At 29.9% G+C, this 18,852-nt stretch overlaps 1 protein-coding gene across 5 annotated transcripts in view; it reads right to left on the minus strand.

The window, feature by feature from the left end:
* Positions 1-18,852, minus strand: part of garz (Sec7 domain-containing protein garz) — a 201,682-nt gene that overhangs the window by 110,007 nt on the left and 72,823 nt on the right. For all 5 annotated transcript variants that reach the window (XR_012758824.1, XR_012758825.1, XM_075382294.1 and 2 more), the window contains exons 14-17: positions 17,645-17,760; positions 9,271-9,403; positions 8,909-9,045; positions 5,625-5,827 (exon numbers count right to left, since the gene is read on the minus strand). Coding sequence is in view for 3 of the 5 variants with exons in the window: in XM_075382294.1 (XP_075238409.1) it covers positions 5,625-5,827; positions 8,909-9,045; positions 9,271-9,403; positions 17,645-17,760 (589 nt within the window). In the remaining 2 variants the exon portion in view is untranslated. The remainder of the gene's footprint in view (positions 1-5,624; positions 5,828-8,908; positions 9,046-9,270; positions 9,404-17,644; positions 17,761-18,852) is intronic.

Genomic DNA, 18,852 nt, shown 5'->3' on the forward strand with positions numbered 1-18,852 from the left:
CTAAATTTACTCATCTGAAACTTTACAGCATGCCATTTAAAGATCATATTTGACAAATATCATAGTCATTTTGTCATACTTGTATCATCTCCGTCTCAGGCCAAAAACTTTCCAATTGACAATCATATGATAAAATTGGCTTCAGCTTATTTCAAATTGCAACAAATGAAAATTAATACTGATCAGTTAAAGATTAGAAATAGATAACAGTATTAACAAATTTATTACACTGATTAAAATTTTACACATTTTTAGAGCTAACAAAGACAAATTAAGAGTAATTATAAATATTGGCAAATATACATTTTTTAACAAAATAATAATATATAATAATGTAAATCTTAAGCATGAACTTTCTGTGTTTTGTTCACAATATCCTTACACCACAAAATCTGTGACAACTGTAAAATTCACAAGCCATGTCTACTCAGTCATCATAATTACAAATCGCAGAAGATGAATCGAAATCTAATATTTCTGGAATATATCAAAAAGGTTAACATTAACATCTACGACCTTTTTTATTTTACAACGCATAAGTTATTAACTAATGATAAAAACTGGTGTATTATTAAACTCCCAAATAAAGTATATATAAAAAAGTATATATAGTTTGAAAGCCAGTTCATGAGTGCTCCAAAAAAAAAAATCTATAGATCTATAGAGGAGATTACTGAGAGTGTTTTGAAACCACTATCAGGTTTTTACTGTTTAATGTTTTTGAACACTATCACGATGTTTTACTTTATCACCCTGCAGAAATGAAATTAATCGATGGTGTGGTGTCATGAGTGAACTTTGAGTTCCAATCAATTACAAAATCTAGAACTTTTGACCAGTACAGACTTCCTAGTGCATGACAAAAACTATCCTTACTTGTTTCAAAAGATCTAAGATGTCTCTCAGCAATTCTTAATTAGAAAGATTTGTTAAAAACATTCTCCACACAGAAACCACTAAATAACAATATGAAATAACATGGCATCAATGTGTTGCATATTTATTTCTTACATCATATAATTATTGTGGAGAGTAAATGTACTCTTCTACTGATTCAAGGTACCTTGGGAATTAGTGGTTGGGGAATAATGATGAAGTGAACAGGTAACTATAAAAAGAAGGTAGAGCATTTAAAAACAAAAGGAAGAAAACAACTTTTTTTGGTCATATTTATAGAATGAATGACAATAGACTTAAAAACAATTATTTAACTTTTACAAAGATAGAAAAACAAAAGCAAGGTGGCACTGGGAAGTAAACCAAATCTAGAAACTAAAGATTTGAAAAAATAAAAACAGATAGAATAATTTTGAAAAAGCAACTGAGGATTTCAAACTAGATGAAAAGGAAAATCTAAAGAACAGCTCCAGAAAATTTAAAGAAGAGCAAAAACAAGCATTCTCGCAAAAAGAATGAAAAAGTACTGGAGTCAATGTTAAGAAGATGAAAAGAAGAAAGGAAATGCAACAAGATTTAAAATGGTCTAATTGAAAGAAGAAAAGGAATAAAGAACATATGGAGTAACAGAAAAGTGGACTTACGCAGCCCTAAAATGTCGCTGTATTGCAGAATTTTGTTTAATTATTTTTGTTACAGCATTAACTAACTCAAAAATTGTTAGAATAGAAAAAAAAAGAGTAATATCACAAAAAGTATACAGCAATAAATATGTCACAGAATGTAATACACCAATTATATCAACTTCCACAATATATTGTGTTGGTTAAAGTAGTTTGAAGAAGAGACATGAATATAAAAGAAGGATGTTTTCATAGTGGTCACATGGTATTCCAAGATATCTATTGATTACTTCATGCAGCAGCTGAAAAAGCTGAAATAGTCAAATGATGGCTAACACTTAACAGACAGTATTTGATTAAGTTTTTTAATAGATAATTATACACACATGCGCGCACACACACACACACACACACACACACACACACACACTCTCTCTCTCTCTCAAGTAATGCTAATAGGTGTGTTTCTGTTGACCATCATTCTCTGCTATGAGTAACAGATTTTATCTCAAATTTCCATCAGTGTAAAATCATCCTATGTTATAAAAGGATGATTCCTTTGTTGAAATTTTATTTTCAACATATTAACTATAATTTAATTTTGTTCAGAATTAAAGAAATTTGTCTTAAAAGTAAAATAATGATTACAGTCATAAAGTTACAGTAACATTGACAAAAAATGTAATTTCACTCAGCTATAATTTCTTGAGAAGTTAGGTATTGTATACTTTTATCATAATATAGAATTGAAGATTAGTGTGGTGATAACAATTTTTAGTATTTTATTTTATGTTTTAAGAAACTGAATTTCTATGCAAGCAGCCACAGTAATAGTGTCATGTATGGTTTAACCCTTAGTGTGATTTTGATAAACAAGGTAGGCTGCTTGCTTCTTGAATTATGATTTACTACTTTCTTTATTTCTAATCATATAAGCAGTTATTTATCTACATCTGATAGAGAATCCATAATATATCAATGTATTAAAATATATTGGAATATTTTATCAGAATCATTTTTTTCCCTTTGATGATTGAATTCATCACAGAAGTTTTAAAGCTTATATGTGGGAGTATGGAAATAAAATTTTGTAGTGTATGAAAAATGCCGTTCCTGATGATTGGATTTCCAGATGAAAGGCAAAGACTATACCACACAACCACGATCATTTTTTGATTTTGATATTTACGGTTCTAAACATGGCAAATTTGTTATTTTTCATCATACACTTTACCAATTACGTTTTGCTTTCTTAGCATATTATTTTTTTTTGTAATTAATTAATTTAACCATTAAAATTAAGTTTGCATGTTTAATTTTATGTAAATGATGTGTATATTAAGTTGTAATGACACTCTTACTTCACTTGTTGAGGTTAGATTGTTGTTTTATTTACTTAATCTTAGATTTTTATTACCTGTAGTATTAGTGATAAGTTTATCTATATTCTAATTGTCATTAATTATTAAGTCATTCAAATTAACTCACACATTTATTAAAAAAACAGCAATGCAAAAAAGCACAATTTTAGTAAAAATAATTACTGCAATGAGTACTCATGTAAAAAAAGTTAACAAATTAAATGGTTAATGTATGTGCATAAGCAAATAAAGATGTAGGATGTAAAAAATGTGTAAATTGAAAAAAAAGAAAAGAAAAGAATCTAAGCAGTTACATGGCTGACTACAAAAACAAGGAGATGCTAAGTTAAGTTGGGGAAAAATCCAATAACAGTGAATGTTTAATAAAGGTAGTTTTAAACATGAAAGACAAAATATTAACAAACAAATAGGATGTTAAAAGAAAAAACCTGGTAACTGATGAACTCTATGCTAAAGTTAATTTTTATCAAATTGTGTCACCATATTTATTATTGAAAGAATAAATAAATGTATTGATTATGCACAATATATTCAGTTCCCTAAAGAAGGGATTAAGAAATCACAGCCTTTAAAATTTTGTTTTCTTTCATTTGGCATGTAGCCAGAGTCACTCATAGGATAGAGATGAAAAGTCTAATATCCTATTTATAGAAATTAATTTTTTTATTTATAAAGTCAATTTCCAAATCATAACTGGCAATTTTGAATATTTCTTGTGAAATGTTTGTTTTTTTCCAATAACATTTCTGAATATCTTTATAGAGAATATCCAATGATTTTCTATTTTATTTATTTTAAAATATCAATTTTTATAATTTACTGAATTATTAAATCTCTTTAAATTTATTTACCTTTGCTCTTAATAATATTATGATTAACCCTACAATGTTATACTGTGTCTATATCTGTGCATTATATTCTTCCTAGTGTTTGGTAAAAAAATGGGGGTAGACGTTCTATAATTTCAATACTTCTATAACTTGGAAATAATTTGTAATAATCTACAGAAATATTTTCGAAGAAAGAAAGAGTAATTTTATAAGTATATACAATTTCTCTTAATATATTTTATGAATGTATTTCTTTATTACCTAAATTTATACTTTCTGCTTATGATGATCCTCTAATTTTCTTAATCCATATTGGTAACACAGCCATCCCAGACTGGTCTAGTGGTTAACTCATTATTACAAATGAGAAGTTTAACAGCTAATTTTCGAAGATGAAGCTTCTGAGGTTCAAATCCTAATAAAAGTAAAAGTTACTTTTATACAGATTTGAATACGAGACAGTGGATACCAGTGAATGATACCAGTTTATTTAGAAGTTACTTGTCTGGGTTCCCTTCAAAGTACTCTCCTCCCTGACGCACACACTTATCCCAATGGTGTTTCCACATTTGGAAACAGTTCTGGAACGCTTCTTTTATGATGTTCCTTCATCTCATTTGCCTCAATCTCGGGAATCGTCTCAAATCTTCTTCCTTTCAAAGGTCTTTTGAATTTGGGGAACAAGAAGAAGTCACAAGGAGCGAGGTCAGGTGAGTAGGGTGGGTGGGGAAGAACAGTGATTGAGTGTTTGGCCAATAACTCATGAGTTCTGAGGGCTGAATGGGACGAAGTATTGTCGTGATAAAAAACCAGTCACCACTCTTCTGTATTTCTGGCCTTTTCTGCCGGATAGAGTCCCGCAGACTTTTGAGAACTTCAATGAACTTCTCTGATGGTCAGACGCTGATTTTGTCTATGTGTGAGTCGTCAGTTGACGTGGAAGGACGTCCAGGACGCTCCTCATCTTCAATCAACTTTTGACAATCTTTAAAACATGTCGCACGCTTCATAGCAACATCGCCATTAGCCATCTTGAGCATATCAAAAGTTTCACTCACAAATTTTCCAAATTTAACACGAAATCTCACAGCAACTCTTTGCTTGTTCAAGTCACTTATTCTAAAATCTGCCAAATGAAAAAAACACACTTCACAACCGCGTAGCTAAGCAACCAATAATGATATCTGCAATCAAAATTACTGCGTTGTAATCAGCTGATCTGTATGAACATGGCGATGCCAAACGAATTTGACTGGAACCAACTGGACCCGCGGAATTCAAACAGTCTACGTATTTTCTGAACAGACCTCGTACCTTCATGATTGGGGTTCAATTAACTACACATTTCAGGAACAGTTGGCCTAAGTCTGTACAAGACTACATCTCATTTACATGTCATACATATTATCCTCATCTCATTGTGTTAAGGGTGGGGGAGCTTACTTTTCACCAACTGCAACTTACACTTTAGAAAAATAATATAAATATTAGGAAAATCTCATCTATTATTTTCTATATAAGTCAAAATACTGTCACTAAGAGGAATTTTTGTGAATTTTTTCACCACAGAGATTATTAACACTTGAAAAAAAAATTACTCAGGAGTTGTAAACAAGACCATATTAAAACAATCACTGAAAATGAGTATAAACAATCACTAAGAGGAGGTTCATCTTAACTATAAAATTAGACTGATTATATTAATGCAACAAACAAAATTATAGTTATAAGATTAAAATTGAAAAAAATCCTCAAGTGTAAAAAATCATACTGTGAGACAATAACAAAGACAAATTCCTATAAGTTTTCATACAAAATAAAAAAAATTTAGATCACCAAAACATCATACTTAGTAAATATTAATATAAGCATTACAGCAATATCGTGCTTACTTGACGAAGCAGTCTAATACAGACAGATTAGTTCTGTTGCTTATAAATTCACCTATCATCTTCTTATCTAAGTGTGGATTCTCTCTTAAAAACATGACTACTTCTTGAGGATCAAGAGGAGATGATAACAAATGCTGGTCTTGTAAAAACTGAATACCTTTTTTTGGTTTTGTATTAAAATGTTCTGTTCCTGTACTCAATAACTGCAAAAAATATGAAAAAATTTCAATTTTCATCAATCAACTGTCACAAAGACTTTTGAGATACATACATTAAATATAAGACATAAAATAATACATCACCACATAGAAAAGTCATTGTGATTCATTCTTAGTAAAACTTGTAAAATGTAATAAATATAGTTCTATCTTAGTAAGCATTTTATTACAGATGTACTGACAGAATAGATGGCAAAAATAGTACAAACTGCCAAAACAATGAGCAGAAAATTAACTTACATACAATAAGATAACATAAACTAAATCTATGGAAATAAATTAGTGTCAAAGTATACAATGATGGTGAACGAATAGATGAAATGCACTTATCAAACACGACAGAGTAAACATTTCAAGAATTACCTGTTAATGACAATTAAAGAAATCAGAAAAAATAGAAGGAGCATAATAAATTATAGAAAAGAATCATACAGAGTAGAGAATATAAGAGAACAGTAGAAAGCAGTGAGAGAGATAACACTAGAACATTCCATTTACAAAATAAAGTAATTCAAATCAAATCTGGTAAATAAAAGAGAATTCCAGAAACAAGTTAAGTGTGATATTATACTAGCTGTCTAGCTTAAATAAAACATCATAAACTGTTGTAACTGACTTCAAACTGTGTTACAATATAAGAAAGTAAAATATCAAATAAAGTATTTACTTTTTCACTGAACGAAACATAAAATGAGGTCCCTATTCTAATAATTATTTAAGAAACTCTCAAGAAAATAAAACCAAATTAACTGGCAAACATTTATAACACATTAACATTATATTATTTTGAAGTTAATATTAAGTATTCTGAGGAAGACCCGCATCAAAGGGACTGCCGGAATCAGTTGGAAGCAGAGGGCCCAAGACAGAGAGACATGGAGGAGACAGGAGGCGGACTTTGTCAGAGACAGTAATTAACAGGAATAACTGGAAGAGACTACATCCACAACAGATTGATATGGCCACAAATAATAATCAAAGTATTCATTGGAATAATTTCACATTGAAACAAAGGGATAAATAAAGAAAAAAAATGGCTAATGAACTATTCATCAGGTTATAATTTTAACTGAAATAAGTACAAAATTGACAACCTGGTAACAGTTTTATTTAAAATCATAAAAATAATTTTATGATATAAAATAATTTTCTTGATTTATATATAATGTACTACAATTATTTTTAATTATCATACAAATTTACAACTTTAAAAAGCAGAAAAACACTGTTTCAAAAACAACAATGCAAAAAGGTACTAGACTTAACAGATTATTACTTTTATATTACATTTCTTTGCACTTGTGTTTTATAAAATGCCTTTTACTTGATTTTGTAAAAAAAGTTGCTATAATGGAGCATAAGTGGTATATGGTTCCTTTATATGATTAAATTGAGTGATTTACGATAAAAAATATTTCACAAATCCTAAGTCTATTATTTAGTAATAATGAAGTTTCTACTTACAAAAAATTAATTATTAAATGGATTTTTCAGTCAATAACTTGACATAGATTACACAGTTAAAAACAGAAAACCTTAGTGGTAAGAAATGTAAACGTGATTGTTAAGTTGATAACAGTAAATATTATATCTGTGTAAAACACATCAAATATATATCTTAAAAAATATAAAGTTATTATCAGCACTTGGCAAAGTAATTTGGGTGAGCAACTTAAATATGATCTAACACAGTTTGAACTGTAGTTGTTTGGGCTTAACCTTTAATGCTGCTACTTCTAGGTGTCACAGTTGGTTGTATATGCTACTACTACTCATGCTCATTGTTGTTAGTTGTAAACTGTTCATATTTCACTGAAGTATAGCTTTATTCTTTGCAGTTTGTTTTCCTAAAATGCCTTATTTGACCGAGTAAAAGGTTATTACAATGGAACTTATGGGAAATATGGTTCTTTTCAAGAAACATGTCAAATATTCATGGAAAAGTTTCTGAATGCTACTATCCCAGCAAAGAGTATCATAGGCTACCTTCTATTAGAATCCTAGAAGCCAAAGCTGATATTCATAGAAGAATTTCTGCCAGACTGAAAAAATGTCTACATAAGTTATTAAACAAAGTGCTGTTATAAAGTACACATCTTGTTATAAAATTCTTGATAATTTATATTTGAAACTGTATCAGTAACAACTATGCAGCAACTTAACAGAAGAGACAAACTGAAACATCTTAATTATTGTGATTAGCTCTTCAAAAACTTTGTCAATACATAGATAAAACAGAATCTGTATTTCATGTCAGTTGAGGCACTTATCTGGGTATCTCAATCGCACAACACCAGTTATTGTATGACTGAACATCCTCACCAGACATTTGAATGTCTACTTCACGACAAGAAAATTGACGTATGGTGTGCTGTTCCAGGTCGTAAAGTGGGGCAAATATTTTTTGTCTGGCCTGTCAATTAAGAAGTGTACTGTATAATTTTTGAATTATTCTATGCTCGGTTAACAGATTGTGAATAAGAGTACAGCTTCTGCCAACAAGACAAAGTAACATGTCACAGATGAAATGATTCATTAGCATGCACTCATGCAGCATTTACAGAAGAATGAATTGTCAGCAGAGAGCAGTGACCTTCCCGGATTTGTCTAGTAATGATTTTTTCCTTTGAAGCTATTTGAAGGATAAAGGTTATGAATCAAATCTCTACACTACTGAACTGAAGGTAAACATTGAATAAGAAATTGACAGCAATGACAAAAATCTTTGCATCAGGTGACTCAGTAAGATTAATATACCACAAAAGAGCATCACTGTGCAGGGCACTCACTTCGAACAACCTTTAATGCTCTTGTAAATCTATGGTAAACAAGCAAACATTTGCTAATCTAAATGCAGAATTTAATTTACATTTTTACTTTTTCATTTCATTCATAAACATTCAAAAAATGTTACATGTCACAACTGGGTTTAGTCTGTAGTGGTTCAGTTTTAAATTGCTCACCTACATAAACCAACTTAAAAATTAAAAACAACCAACTACCAAGCGACCAAAATGTAATGATTAAGGCTATTTTAACAGTACAAATTTACAGAAAAATGCATACCTTTTTCTTTCTTTTTATAGCCATTAGTTGTTCATGACTAGGAATTTTGCTGGATATTTTTTGACGGCTTCCAGTTCTACTAATATAATTAGGTGAAGGCAACACTTCTTGTACAGCAGGAACTAAATTGTTATCAGCTGAAATAGATTAAATATGAACAATTGCAATTAAATGAAAACCAAAATAACAGATTTTATTCAAAATCATATAAGCATGTATACATGTGTGTATATTACACATGCATAAATCACAAAACATAAGATAAGAATGATGTAGAAAAAGCTAGATGTATTAAACAAAACAATATAAAAATCTTATCACATAAACAAAAAAAAGTAATAAATAACTCAAGCTTTACAAACCAGATCCACACTGTTCTCGTTTTTCATTTAAAATACGACTATTACAGTGACTTTCGATAGAATCAATAATAGTCAGCAAAGCATCTAAAGATAGTAAATGTGTATTATACACCCCAGATACAGGAAATGCATTCTGAAATAACAAAAATGAAAATAAATTAAAAACTGAAAACATGAATACACACATTGCACACATTTAGTATATAAAGTGGATTAGCTTTAGTTAAACAGCTTTAGGTTTAGCTTTTAACCAGAATAACAGTTTTAAATCAGTTTTAGGAAATTATTTCATTAATCTAAAACTACAGGAACCTATAAAGACTATATTTGGATTGTACATAAATACAAAACTTATGTTAATACTAAAGATTAATTTAGTCATTGTGAATGTTAACATCGATATATATATTTATTTTTCTAAAGTCAATTCTTTTAAGCATCATATTCCTCTGTACTAATATACAAATTATATTTATTAGATCAACCTAAGTACAGAATAATAAATAAAGTAGGATGACAATTACGTAATTCTATTATACATGCAAAACTGCTTTGGTGAATGTCTCGCATCAGTTGCATTAAATTACTTTTACAAATTATTCAGATCAAATTACATATAAAATTAAGAACTATTTTTATATTATAATTTAAATTCAAATATTTTTCTAAAATAAAAATTAACATTAAAAATTTAAGTTAAAAATTCCATGTATAGAAATATGACATCAATTACTAAAATTAAATAAAAATAAATAAGTAGTTTAAATAAAATAAAAATGCATGTGGTCTAGCTGGTCAATGTTACATAACTGTATACAAGTGAAATATTATAAATTAACAATGTCTGAAGAAGTGCTGCTATCTACAACAGCTTTTATAATTGTGTCATCCTCAAACTCTTCAGGTTGACCAAATTAAATTTACTTTTTTATATTTATAAATATAGAATTTTTCTAAAATGTCTAAACCTCTATTATTTGTATTAATATTGTATTTTTATGATTTCCAGTATTTCTAAAATTTTTTGAATATCAGATACTGAATGTGTATTGTAAACAAGAGATAGTCAGAAACATTAGAGAAACTATCTTCCATTTTTGTAATATCTAAAATGTTCATAGAATTTAGTTTTAAAAGATCTAGTGGATTTTCCTGTATATGGTCACATTCATTGCATTTTATTTTATAAATTCCACTCAAATTGTATAAACCATATGAATCAGTATGTTTATTATTTTTTATATGTTTTATTCTCCCTCCATGAATCATGAGACCTTGCCGATGGTGAGGCGGCTTGAGTCCTCAGTGATACAGAGTAGCTGGATTGAAGGTGCAATCATATTGGAGAGGTATCTGTTGAGAGCCAGACTAAGGAATGATTTCTGAAAGAGAGCAACAGCTCTTTCAGTAACTGTTAAGGGCGTAGGCCAGGAAGACTTAAACAACCATATCAACATTACTCAATCTTCTGAGTACTGCGCACCTGAAAGCAATGGAAAACTACAGCTGTTTTTTTTTTCCAACAAAATGTAGCTACATTTTCATGTAACAAACACATGGAGGTGCCTTCCTTGGTAAATTATTCCAGAGGTAAACTAGTCCCCCGTTCGGACCTCTGAGTGGGGACTACTAAGGAAGGGGTCACCAGAAAATTAAAAAATAACATTCTACGAGTCAAGAGTGTGGAATGTTAAAAGTCTAAAAAAGATTGGTAGGTTAGAAAATTTAAAGAGGGAAATGGATAGGTTAAATGTAGATGTAGTAGGAATTAGCAAGGTTTGGTGGGAAGAGGTAAACAACTTTTGGTCAGGTGATCTTAGAATAATTAACTCAGCTTCAAATAAAGGGCAGGCAGGAGTAGGTTTTGTAATGAAAAAGAAGATAGGGAAGAGAGTAGAGTATTTCAAAATGCATAGTGATAGCATTGAATCATAGTAATAACGATAAAATCAAAAACTAAGCCAACAACAACTGTTAATGTCTATATGCCTACAAGTACCCATGATGATGATGATGAGGTAGTGTGTATATGTAGAAATTGATGAAGCAATTAAACAAATAAAAGCCAATGAAAATTTAATAATAGTTGATAACTGGAATGCAAGCATTAGAAAAGGCAAGGAAGAAAATATTGTGGGTGAATATGGGCTGGGCAAAAGGAATGAAAGAGGGGACCGACTTATTGAGTTTTGCACAAAGTATAATTTAGTAATTGCCAACAACCAGTTTAAAAATCATAATAGAAGAATATACACATGGAAAAAGCCAGGCGATGGTGCAAGGTATCAGATAGGTTATATCAAGGCTAAACAAAGATTTAAAAATCAACTCGTCGAATGCAAAGCTTATCCTGGAGCAGTCATTGATAGCAATCATAATTTAGTGATAATGAAATGTAGATTGGGGTTTAAAAACCTAAAGAAAAGGTGTCAGATGAATTGGTGAAATTTAGTGAAGCTTGAGGAAGGAGGTAAAGAGGATTTTTGAGGAGGGCATCGCAAGAGGTCTGAGTAAAAAAGATAAGGTAGAAAATATAGAAGAATGGGAGAATGTTAAAAATGAAATTCCTTAATCAGCAGAAGCGAACTTAGGCGGAACAAAGAGAACTGGTAGAAAACCTTGGATATCAAAGGATATATTGGAGCCGATGGATGAAGGTAGAAAGAATAAGAATGTTACTAATGGAGAAAATAAAAGGAACTATCAAAAATTAAGAAATACTATAAACAGAAAGTGCAAATTAGCGAAAGAAGAGTGGATTAAAGAAAAGTGTTCAGAAGTGGAAAGAAAAATGATCATTGGTAAATTAGACGGAGCATACAGGCAAGTTAAGGAAAATTTTGTGGTACATACATTAAAATCTAATAATGTGTTAAATACAAAAACAAAGATGGTACACAGATTTATAATATGAAGGAGTAATTTGATAGGTGGGTGGAATATATTGAAGAGTTATATGGAGGAAATAAGTTAGAAACTGGTGTTATAGAGGAAGAAGAGGAGGTCGAAGAGGATGAAAGGGAGATACAATACTGAGATCTGAATTTACGAGAGCATTAAAAGCATTAAACTAATCGGATTCCACGTTCAAGAATTATCTAATGAAGATCTAGTAGAGTTACTTAATAGTGAAGAAACAGAAGATAACACTCAGATAGCTGAGCAAGAGAAAAAAACGCTCTACAGAAAAAAGTATTGATTCAGTATTCCAAATCTGCAAGCTCTTTTTCAAAGTAACCCCCCCTAGCTTCTAACACTTTTCCCACCATTCCTGCCACTTTTTAAATATGAACACTACAACATCTTTCTCGAGCTCCTTCCAGTGTGCACCCACAGCTTTGATGACCTCGTGATTCGTCTTGAATTTCCATCCCCTGACCAGAAACTTGACTACTCAAGGGACAACCAGAAGTCACAAGGAGCCAAATCTGGACTGCATGGTGGGTGGGTTACAGTTGTGATGCTGCGAGCATTCAAGAAATCAACTACAGTGTGAGCAATGTGGGGCCATGCATTGTCATGATGCAGTAAAATTTTGTTAATGTTCTTGTGTGTCCATTTTTTCTTAAAGTAATGCAACATCGTGATTAAAACCGATTTGTAATAATCTGCCGTGACTGTCTGGCCTTGAGTGACAGCATGTTGATACAAAAACCCTCGGAACTGAACAAGATTATCAACATAACCTTACCAGTGCTGCAACTCATCTTTGTTGTTTCAGTTCCGGATCGTAGTAATACATCCAAGACTCATCTATGGTTATGATTTGATCCATTTCCTCATTTGCTTTCCCATCAAACCATAATAACAGGTTTTGACACATGGAGACATATATTGCATTTGTTCCAGTGTGAGCAGGTGTGGCACCTATCTGCAAGACTTGCATAGCCAAATCATCATGCAAAATTGAAAATGCACTGTCAACTGAATGTCTAGACATGCGCCGAGCTCCCTAACAGTAATTCATCATTCTTTGCGGACGATAACAGCAGCTATATTCTTTACAACCTCGGTGTAAGTCATTGAAGGGCGCCCCTCACGTGGCTCGTTGGCAATGCTCTCTCTACCCTCCTTGAACGCTTTATACCACCTGGTTCATAACATCTTCACCATACACCGTAGTTCATATGCATCTTTTCAGTTCTTCCTGAGTTACACTAAAAATTTCACGTTACAACGTTGCTCTAACTTTTTATCCATGCTGGACATGGTAGGCGAATGTCTAACACATGTTACACAAATTGTCATATACATCTACTCACTGCACCAATCAACTTGAAACTGATTGTTACAGATGGCTAAAAGAATGGGCTACACGATGGTATGTAATATTACCACCCTTCACAACATATTCTCCTGGGTCTCTATTATTATTATTACTATTTGAACAGCCCTAGTGTGTATAGTATATATTAAATTTTAACAAGTGTTGCAGCATTAACAATTAAACGTAAGTTTTTATTGTATTACTGTTTTATATTTTTAAGACTGATTATTTCATTTATATTTAGGCCTTCCTTCTATGTACTGTACAGTACAAAACAATACTGTACTGTACAGTACAAAACAATACTGTACTGTATGTATATTACATTCAATTTTTATGTATGTACCAGGTGTTTTAAGGTTAAGCCAAACAACCCAAGTTATATAAATTTCACTTTACGTGATGAATTTGCAGAATGTATCCCTTGTGTAAGTTGAGGCCTTATTGTATATATATTTATTTATTATTATCAATAATAAATAAAATTAAACAAAAATATCACTTACTGCTTATTCTTTTTAAGAAATTCTTATTAGCACTTTCACAGGCGCACCGCTTCATCAGATGTATTAAAATTTTTTTAAAAATTCATAAAAGGATTTAAGGATTCATTTTTTAATATTATATTACCATCAATGTATTGTAAAGCTGGTTTATCATATATTATTGAACGTGGTAATTTTTTATTGTTTAATGTTTTAAAGTTTTTTTAATAAAGTTTCTTTTACTGGAATTTTTATATACATACTGTTTATAAGGTATGAAATAAATATGTTGTTATTTAATCTTATTTCTTTCATATTTGTTTATTGCTTTAACACTGTTTTTGATGTTGTATATGTTATTTTTTAAAAAGTCTGATAGAAATTTGAAAATTTTTTAAAAAGGTGTATATTTATATAATTGATAAGTGGTCCGATAGAAAAATTTTCTTCATGGATTTTTATAAGATCTGAAAATTTAGGTGGCAATGAATTGTTAATATACCCATTTTTATTTTCTATTTATTCTTTACAATTAAAAGAACTGTTTAATAAAATTAATTTGTTATTCAGATACATAGAATTATAATATAATAAATTCTTTATTATAATTATTCAACGTTTTAATATTTTTTGTGTTTAATTTATCAGTTGGATTATTATTTAATTTTTAAGTTATTCCTTTTTTAAAAATAAGTAATTTTTTATATTGATATTCATGCATAATAATAGGAATATTAACTTTAGTGGCTTTTACTATTACAGCATTATTTTCATTAATTCTGGTTTAAAAATTTTTGAGTTTACTATTTAAGTTATTTTTGTCATTGTTAATATTTTTTATTCTATTAATATTGTGTTTTACTGTACACGCTACATTATTAACTTAAATATATTTTTTTTCTCCATTTGGATTTTTGAAAAGGTGATAAAAAATAACATAACTTTCTAAAAATTCATAAATAAATATATCATAAAGCATGTTGCTTTAAGAAGCAACATGCCAACATCAAATTCTGTTTCCTGTTAAAGAAAATAGTGACAGAAACAATTTCACTGCTTTGGGAAGCTTATGGGAAGGAAGCTACAAGCCAGATTAGGATTTATGAGTGATTTGCCTGGTTCAGAAGTGGCCAAATGTTAACTGAAGAGAACCCTGTTCAGGTCACCCCTCAATGTCCAGAACAGATGAAAATGTTAAAAAGCACATGATGCTAACATGTATGACTGTCGCAGAACAAATTGGAGGAAATAATTAGAATTTCCTCTAGTTCATGCCAAAGAATCCCAACTGAAGGTTTGAACATAAGACGCATTGCAGCAAAGTTTGTTCCAAGACTGCTTTCCAATGACCACAAGTTGAACCATCCAAGAGTGTGACAGGAATTGAAAGAATAGGCAGAAACTGAGCTGATTTTTTTGTCAAAAGTCATAACAGGGGATGAATCTTGGTATTATGGCTCTGACCCTGAAACAAAACAACAGTCCAGCCAGTGAAAGACAGCTTCATGCTCCAGACTAAAAAAAGCATGACAGGTGAAATCAAGTCCATGATGGCTTGTTTTTTCGACATCAAAGGAGTCATCCACATTGAATTTGTTCCTCAGGGCACCACAGTGAACCAACATTACTATCTGCAAGTACTGAAGTAATTGTGTGAGGCAGTGGGGAAAAAATGACCTGAACTATGGAGATCAAGGGATTGGTTGCTTCATCATGACAATGTGCCTGCCCATACAGAGCTAGCTAAAAATCCTAAAAATCAACCAGCTTGTAAAAATAAAAACAAAAAAAAAAACGGCATGACAATGGTTTCTCACCCCCCTTACTCACGCAACCAAGCCCATTGCAACTTTTTCTTACTCCCAAGAATGAAAAAAACCTAAAGGGAAAGTGTCTTCAGAATGTAGAAGAGGTTAAGAAAAAATTGCTGAAGACACTTAACAGCCAATTCAGAAGAATATAAAAAATATTTGAAACAGTGGAAAACTGTTAGGACAAGTGCATATCATCTACTGAACAATATTTTGAAGGGGATTGATGTTTTCAAGATGCAATTTTAAAAAAATCAAATAAATAATTCTTGTTTTTTTTATACTCCCTTCTATATATACATATATATTTAAATTTTATTAAATAAATCACCGAGTACAGAATATTGAAATAAGAAATATTTTGCCTATTATAATAATTTTCCTACGAAAGTACTTTCATGAAAAATTAAAGTAAGATTTGTCTTAACTCAATATTATTTACTAGATGGTTTATTTAATATAATATAAATATAATTTAATAATTCAGAGGAATATTATAATTCTTTAATTAAGATTAATTTCAATAGAGTAATACATATATATATATATATATATATATATATATATATGTGTGTGTGTTTAATATTAAATGAAATCTAAACCACCAAAACACAGTAAATAGATAAGTTAAACTTACTATAAACTTTTAAACTTAATATACAAACTTTTTAAGTTAAATTAAATATATATATAAATAGATGCAGAACTTGATTTTGGATCTACTGTATTCATCTATTTCAGAGTAATAGAAAAAATTTCTTGATTTTTATAAAAAATAAATGTTTTCCTATCCGTAATGATTTGTAAAATAAGTCATAATGTATATTAAGTTTTTGCATCATCAAACTGTGATAAACAAATTAAAAATACGCATGTATAGAAAAGTACTTATTTTGAAAACAGGTGCTTATCACATGCCTATTTTGAAATTGTAGTAGTAATTAGTTGGCCAACTGATTTTTGTTGGGCTCAGAAACAGATTATAAAACAAATTTTATGAATGTTCTTATAAATGTGAACATTACCTGTACTTAGAGAAGAAAAAGTAACTTCTCGTTTCAATTAAATACTTTTAGAATAAATATTAAGAAACTTGTATTAAGTACTTTAATTAAGATGGAGCAAATTTGTTTTTAAAATATGATCATAGAAATTAAGAAATTATTGCTTTGAAAAACTGTTCCCAACTAATTTTAAAAGTGGATTAAGCTGAATCATAGATAATTATTAAAATCAGAAAAAGAAATACTGCAATGTAACTTATTAAGACTTTTAAAACCTAGCTAAATGAGTAAGAACAGATCTAGAAACCTGAAAGTTTATGAGGTACTCAAAACAGATATTATAATATACCATAAAAAAAAAAATCTACAACGTAAATATTGTAAATCTGAACCTGATAACTTAAATGCCTACTTTGTTCAAATTTGTACATTTTTAAAAGACTAGCCAAGTTAAACAAACCTAACTAATAAACAATTCTAAAAAATTGAACAACATATCTGAGTGGATTTTAAAATTCAAAACTTAAATAGCATCTTCCAAGCTGTAATTAGGATTCAATGAGTCACATATTTTACTTGTCCTAGCTGTAGTCTTTAACACTTTAATTAACTGTTAATACTTTGTCAACAATAAACTTATAAAACCCAGAAAACGATAAACTCTATTCAGTTCTTGTTAAAAAATGTCTGCTGTGTAAGCCAGAATTTTTCTATTAGTAATAATACAAACATAACATTTTGAATCTTACAATAATTTCCTTCAATATTCCATGAGAAAATCAATCTGGGAGAATAAATATAATTTACCTTTGACAATAACTTAGTCAGCTCTTCATACAAATTTGGACAATACAAATCACAATCATAATTAAGATAAAGTTCAGTGACAAGTCCTGGAATTCTCCACATTTGTACTACTGCTTCTGTAAATATAAAATATCAATTTGTTAAAAAGATCCATAATTCTATAACATCATAAAAACTATAATATAACTTTTTCTCTTATGTTACTATCTGTTAAAAAACAAAAGAAATAGCTGGTGTGTTACAGACAATTTAGAGAATTTAAAGGTGTAGACAACTTAAAAACAACTTCAGGTAGTTTTGCACCAAACTTCAAGGCAATTTCCCGCTATAAATTTGAAGAAATTCTTCTGCTCATCATGAGGTGAAATAGAAGAGAAAGTTAAGAAGTAAAGTGAACTTCTATAAAAGCCATCATTATTATTTGCAATTAAATAAATTACAAATATGCTTATTTTTCAACAGCATCCTAATACTTTTATGTATTCAGCCCACATTTTAACAAGCTTTTGAATCCTTTCCTGAAAAAAATGTTTGGTCTGATATGTGACCATTTTGCACTGCTTTCATGACCTCTTCATCAAAACAAAAATTATTCCATTGCAGCTCTTCTCTGAGTGAGCCCAAAAAATTAAAATTACTAAGAGCCTGACAAGAACAATGGGTAGTCTAGCAGAGCAAAATGAGATCTTTAAAGCTAAGGATCATTTGTTGACTATAATGATGTTATTCTAAAGCAAAATCACACCTTTATAAAAGTTTACCATATCTTTTACACTTGATTCTATTGTTAATGATCACAGTCGTTCACATAGTTTTTAGTATTCAGTATTTCAACTTTAGGTGAGGTGAGTAGTAACTGGACCTTCCACATCTCAGAATACAGTTATAAACAAATTTTTTGTTTATGTGTGAGGTTTTAATTTTTTTCCAATAGGAGGTGAAGAATATTTCTAAACTAAAATTTGTCACTTACTCTTTCATTTTCATAATATTTCAAAAGCTTCTGTGAAATTTTCAAACTATTCCCTTTGTTGATATCTTGTCAGTTGATATAGAACCCTTATTTTGCCAGTTGATATGGAGTCAGTGAACAGACTTTTAAAAAGATTAAAGAATCGTGAATGATTGAATACACTGAGCCAAATATATTCAAACTCACTTGCAACTTCAATTCAATTTTGTCATCAATCAATTACTCAGTTTTATTC

Source organism: Lycorma delicatula, chromosome 1 (assembly GCF_047948215.1).
Source record: "Lycorma delicatula isolate Av1 chromosome 1, ASM4794821v1, whole genome shotgun sequence".
In the NCBI taxonomy this organism is placed as follows: domain Eukaryota; kingdom Metazoa; phylum Arthropoda; class Insecta; order Hemiptera; family Fulgoridae; genus Lycorma; species Lycorma delicatula.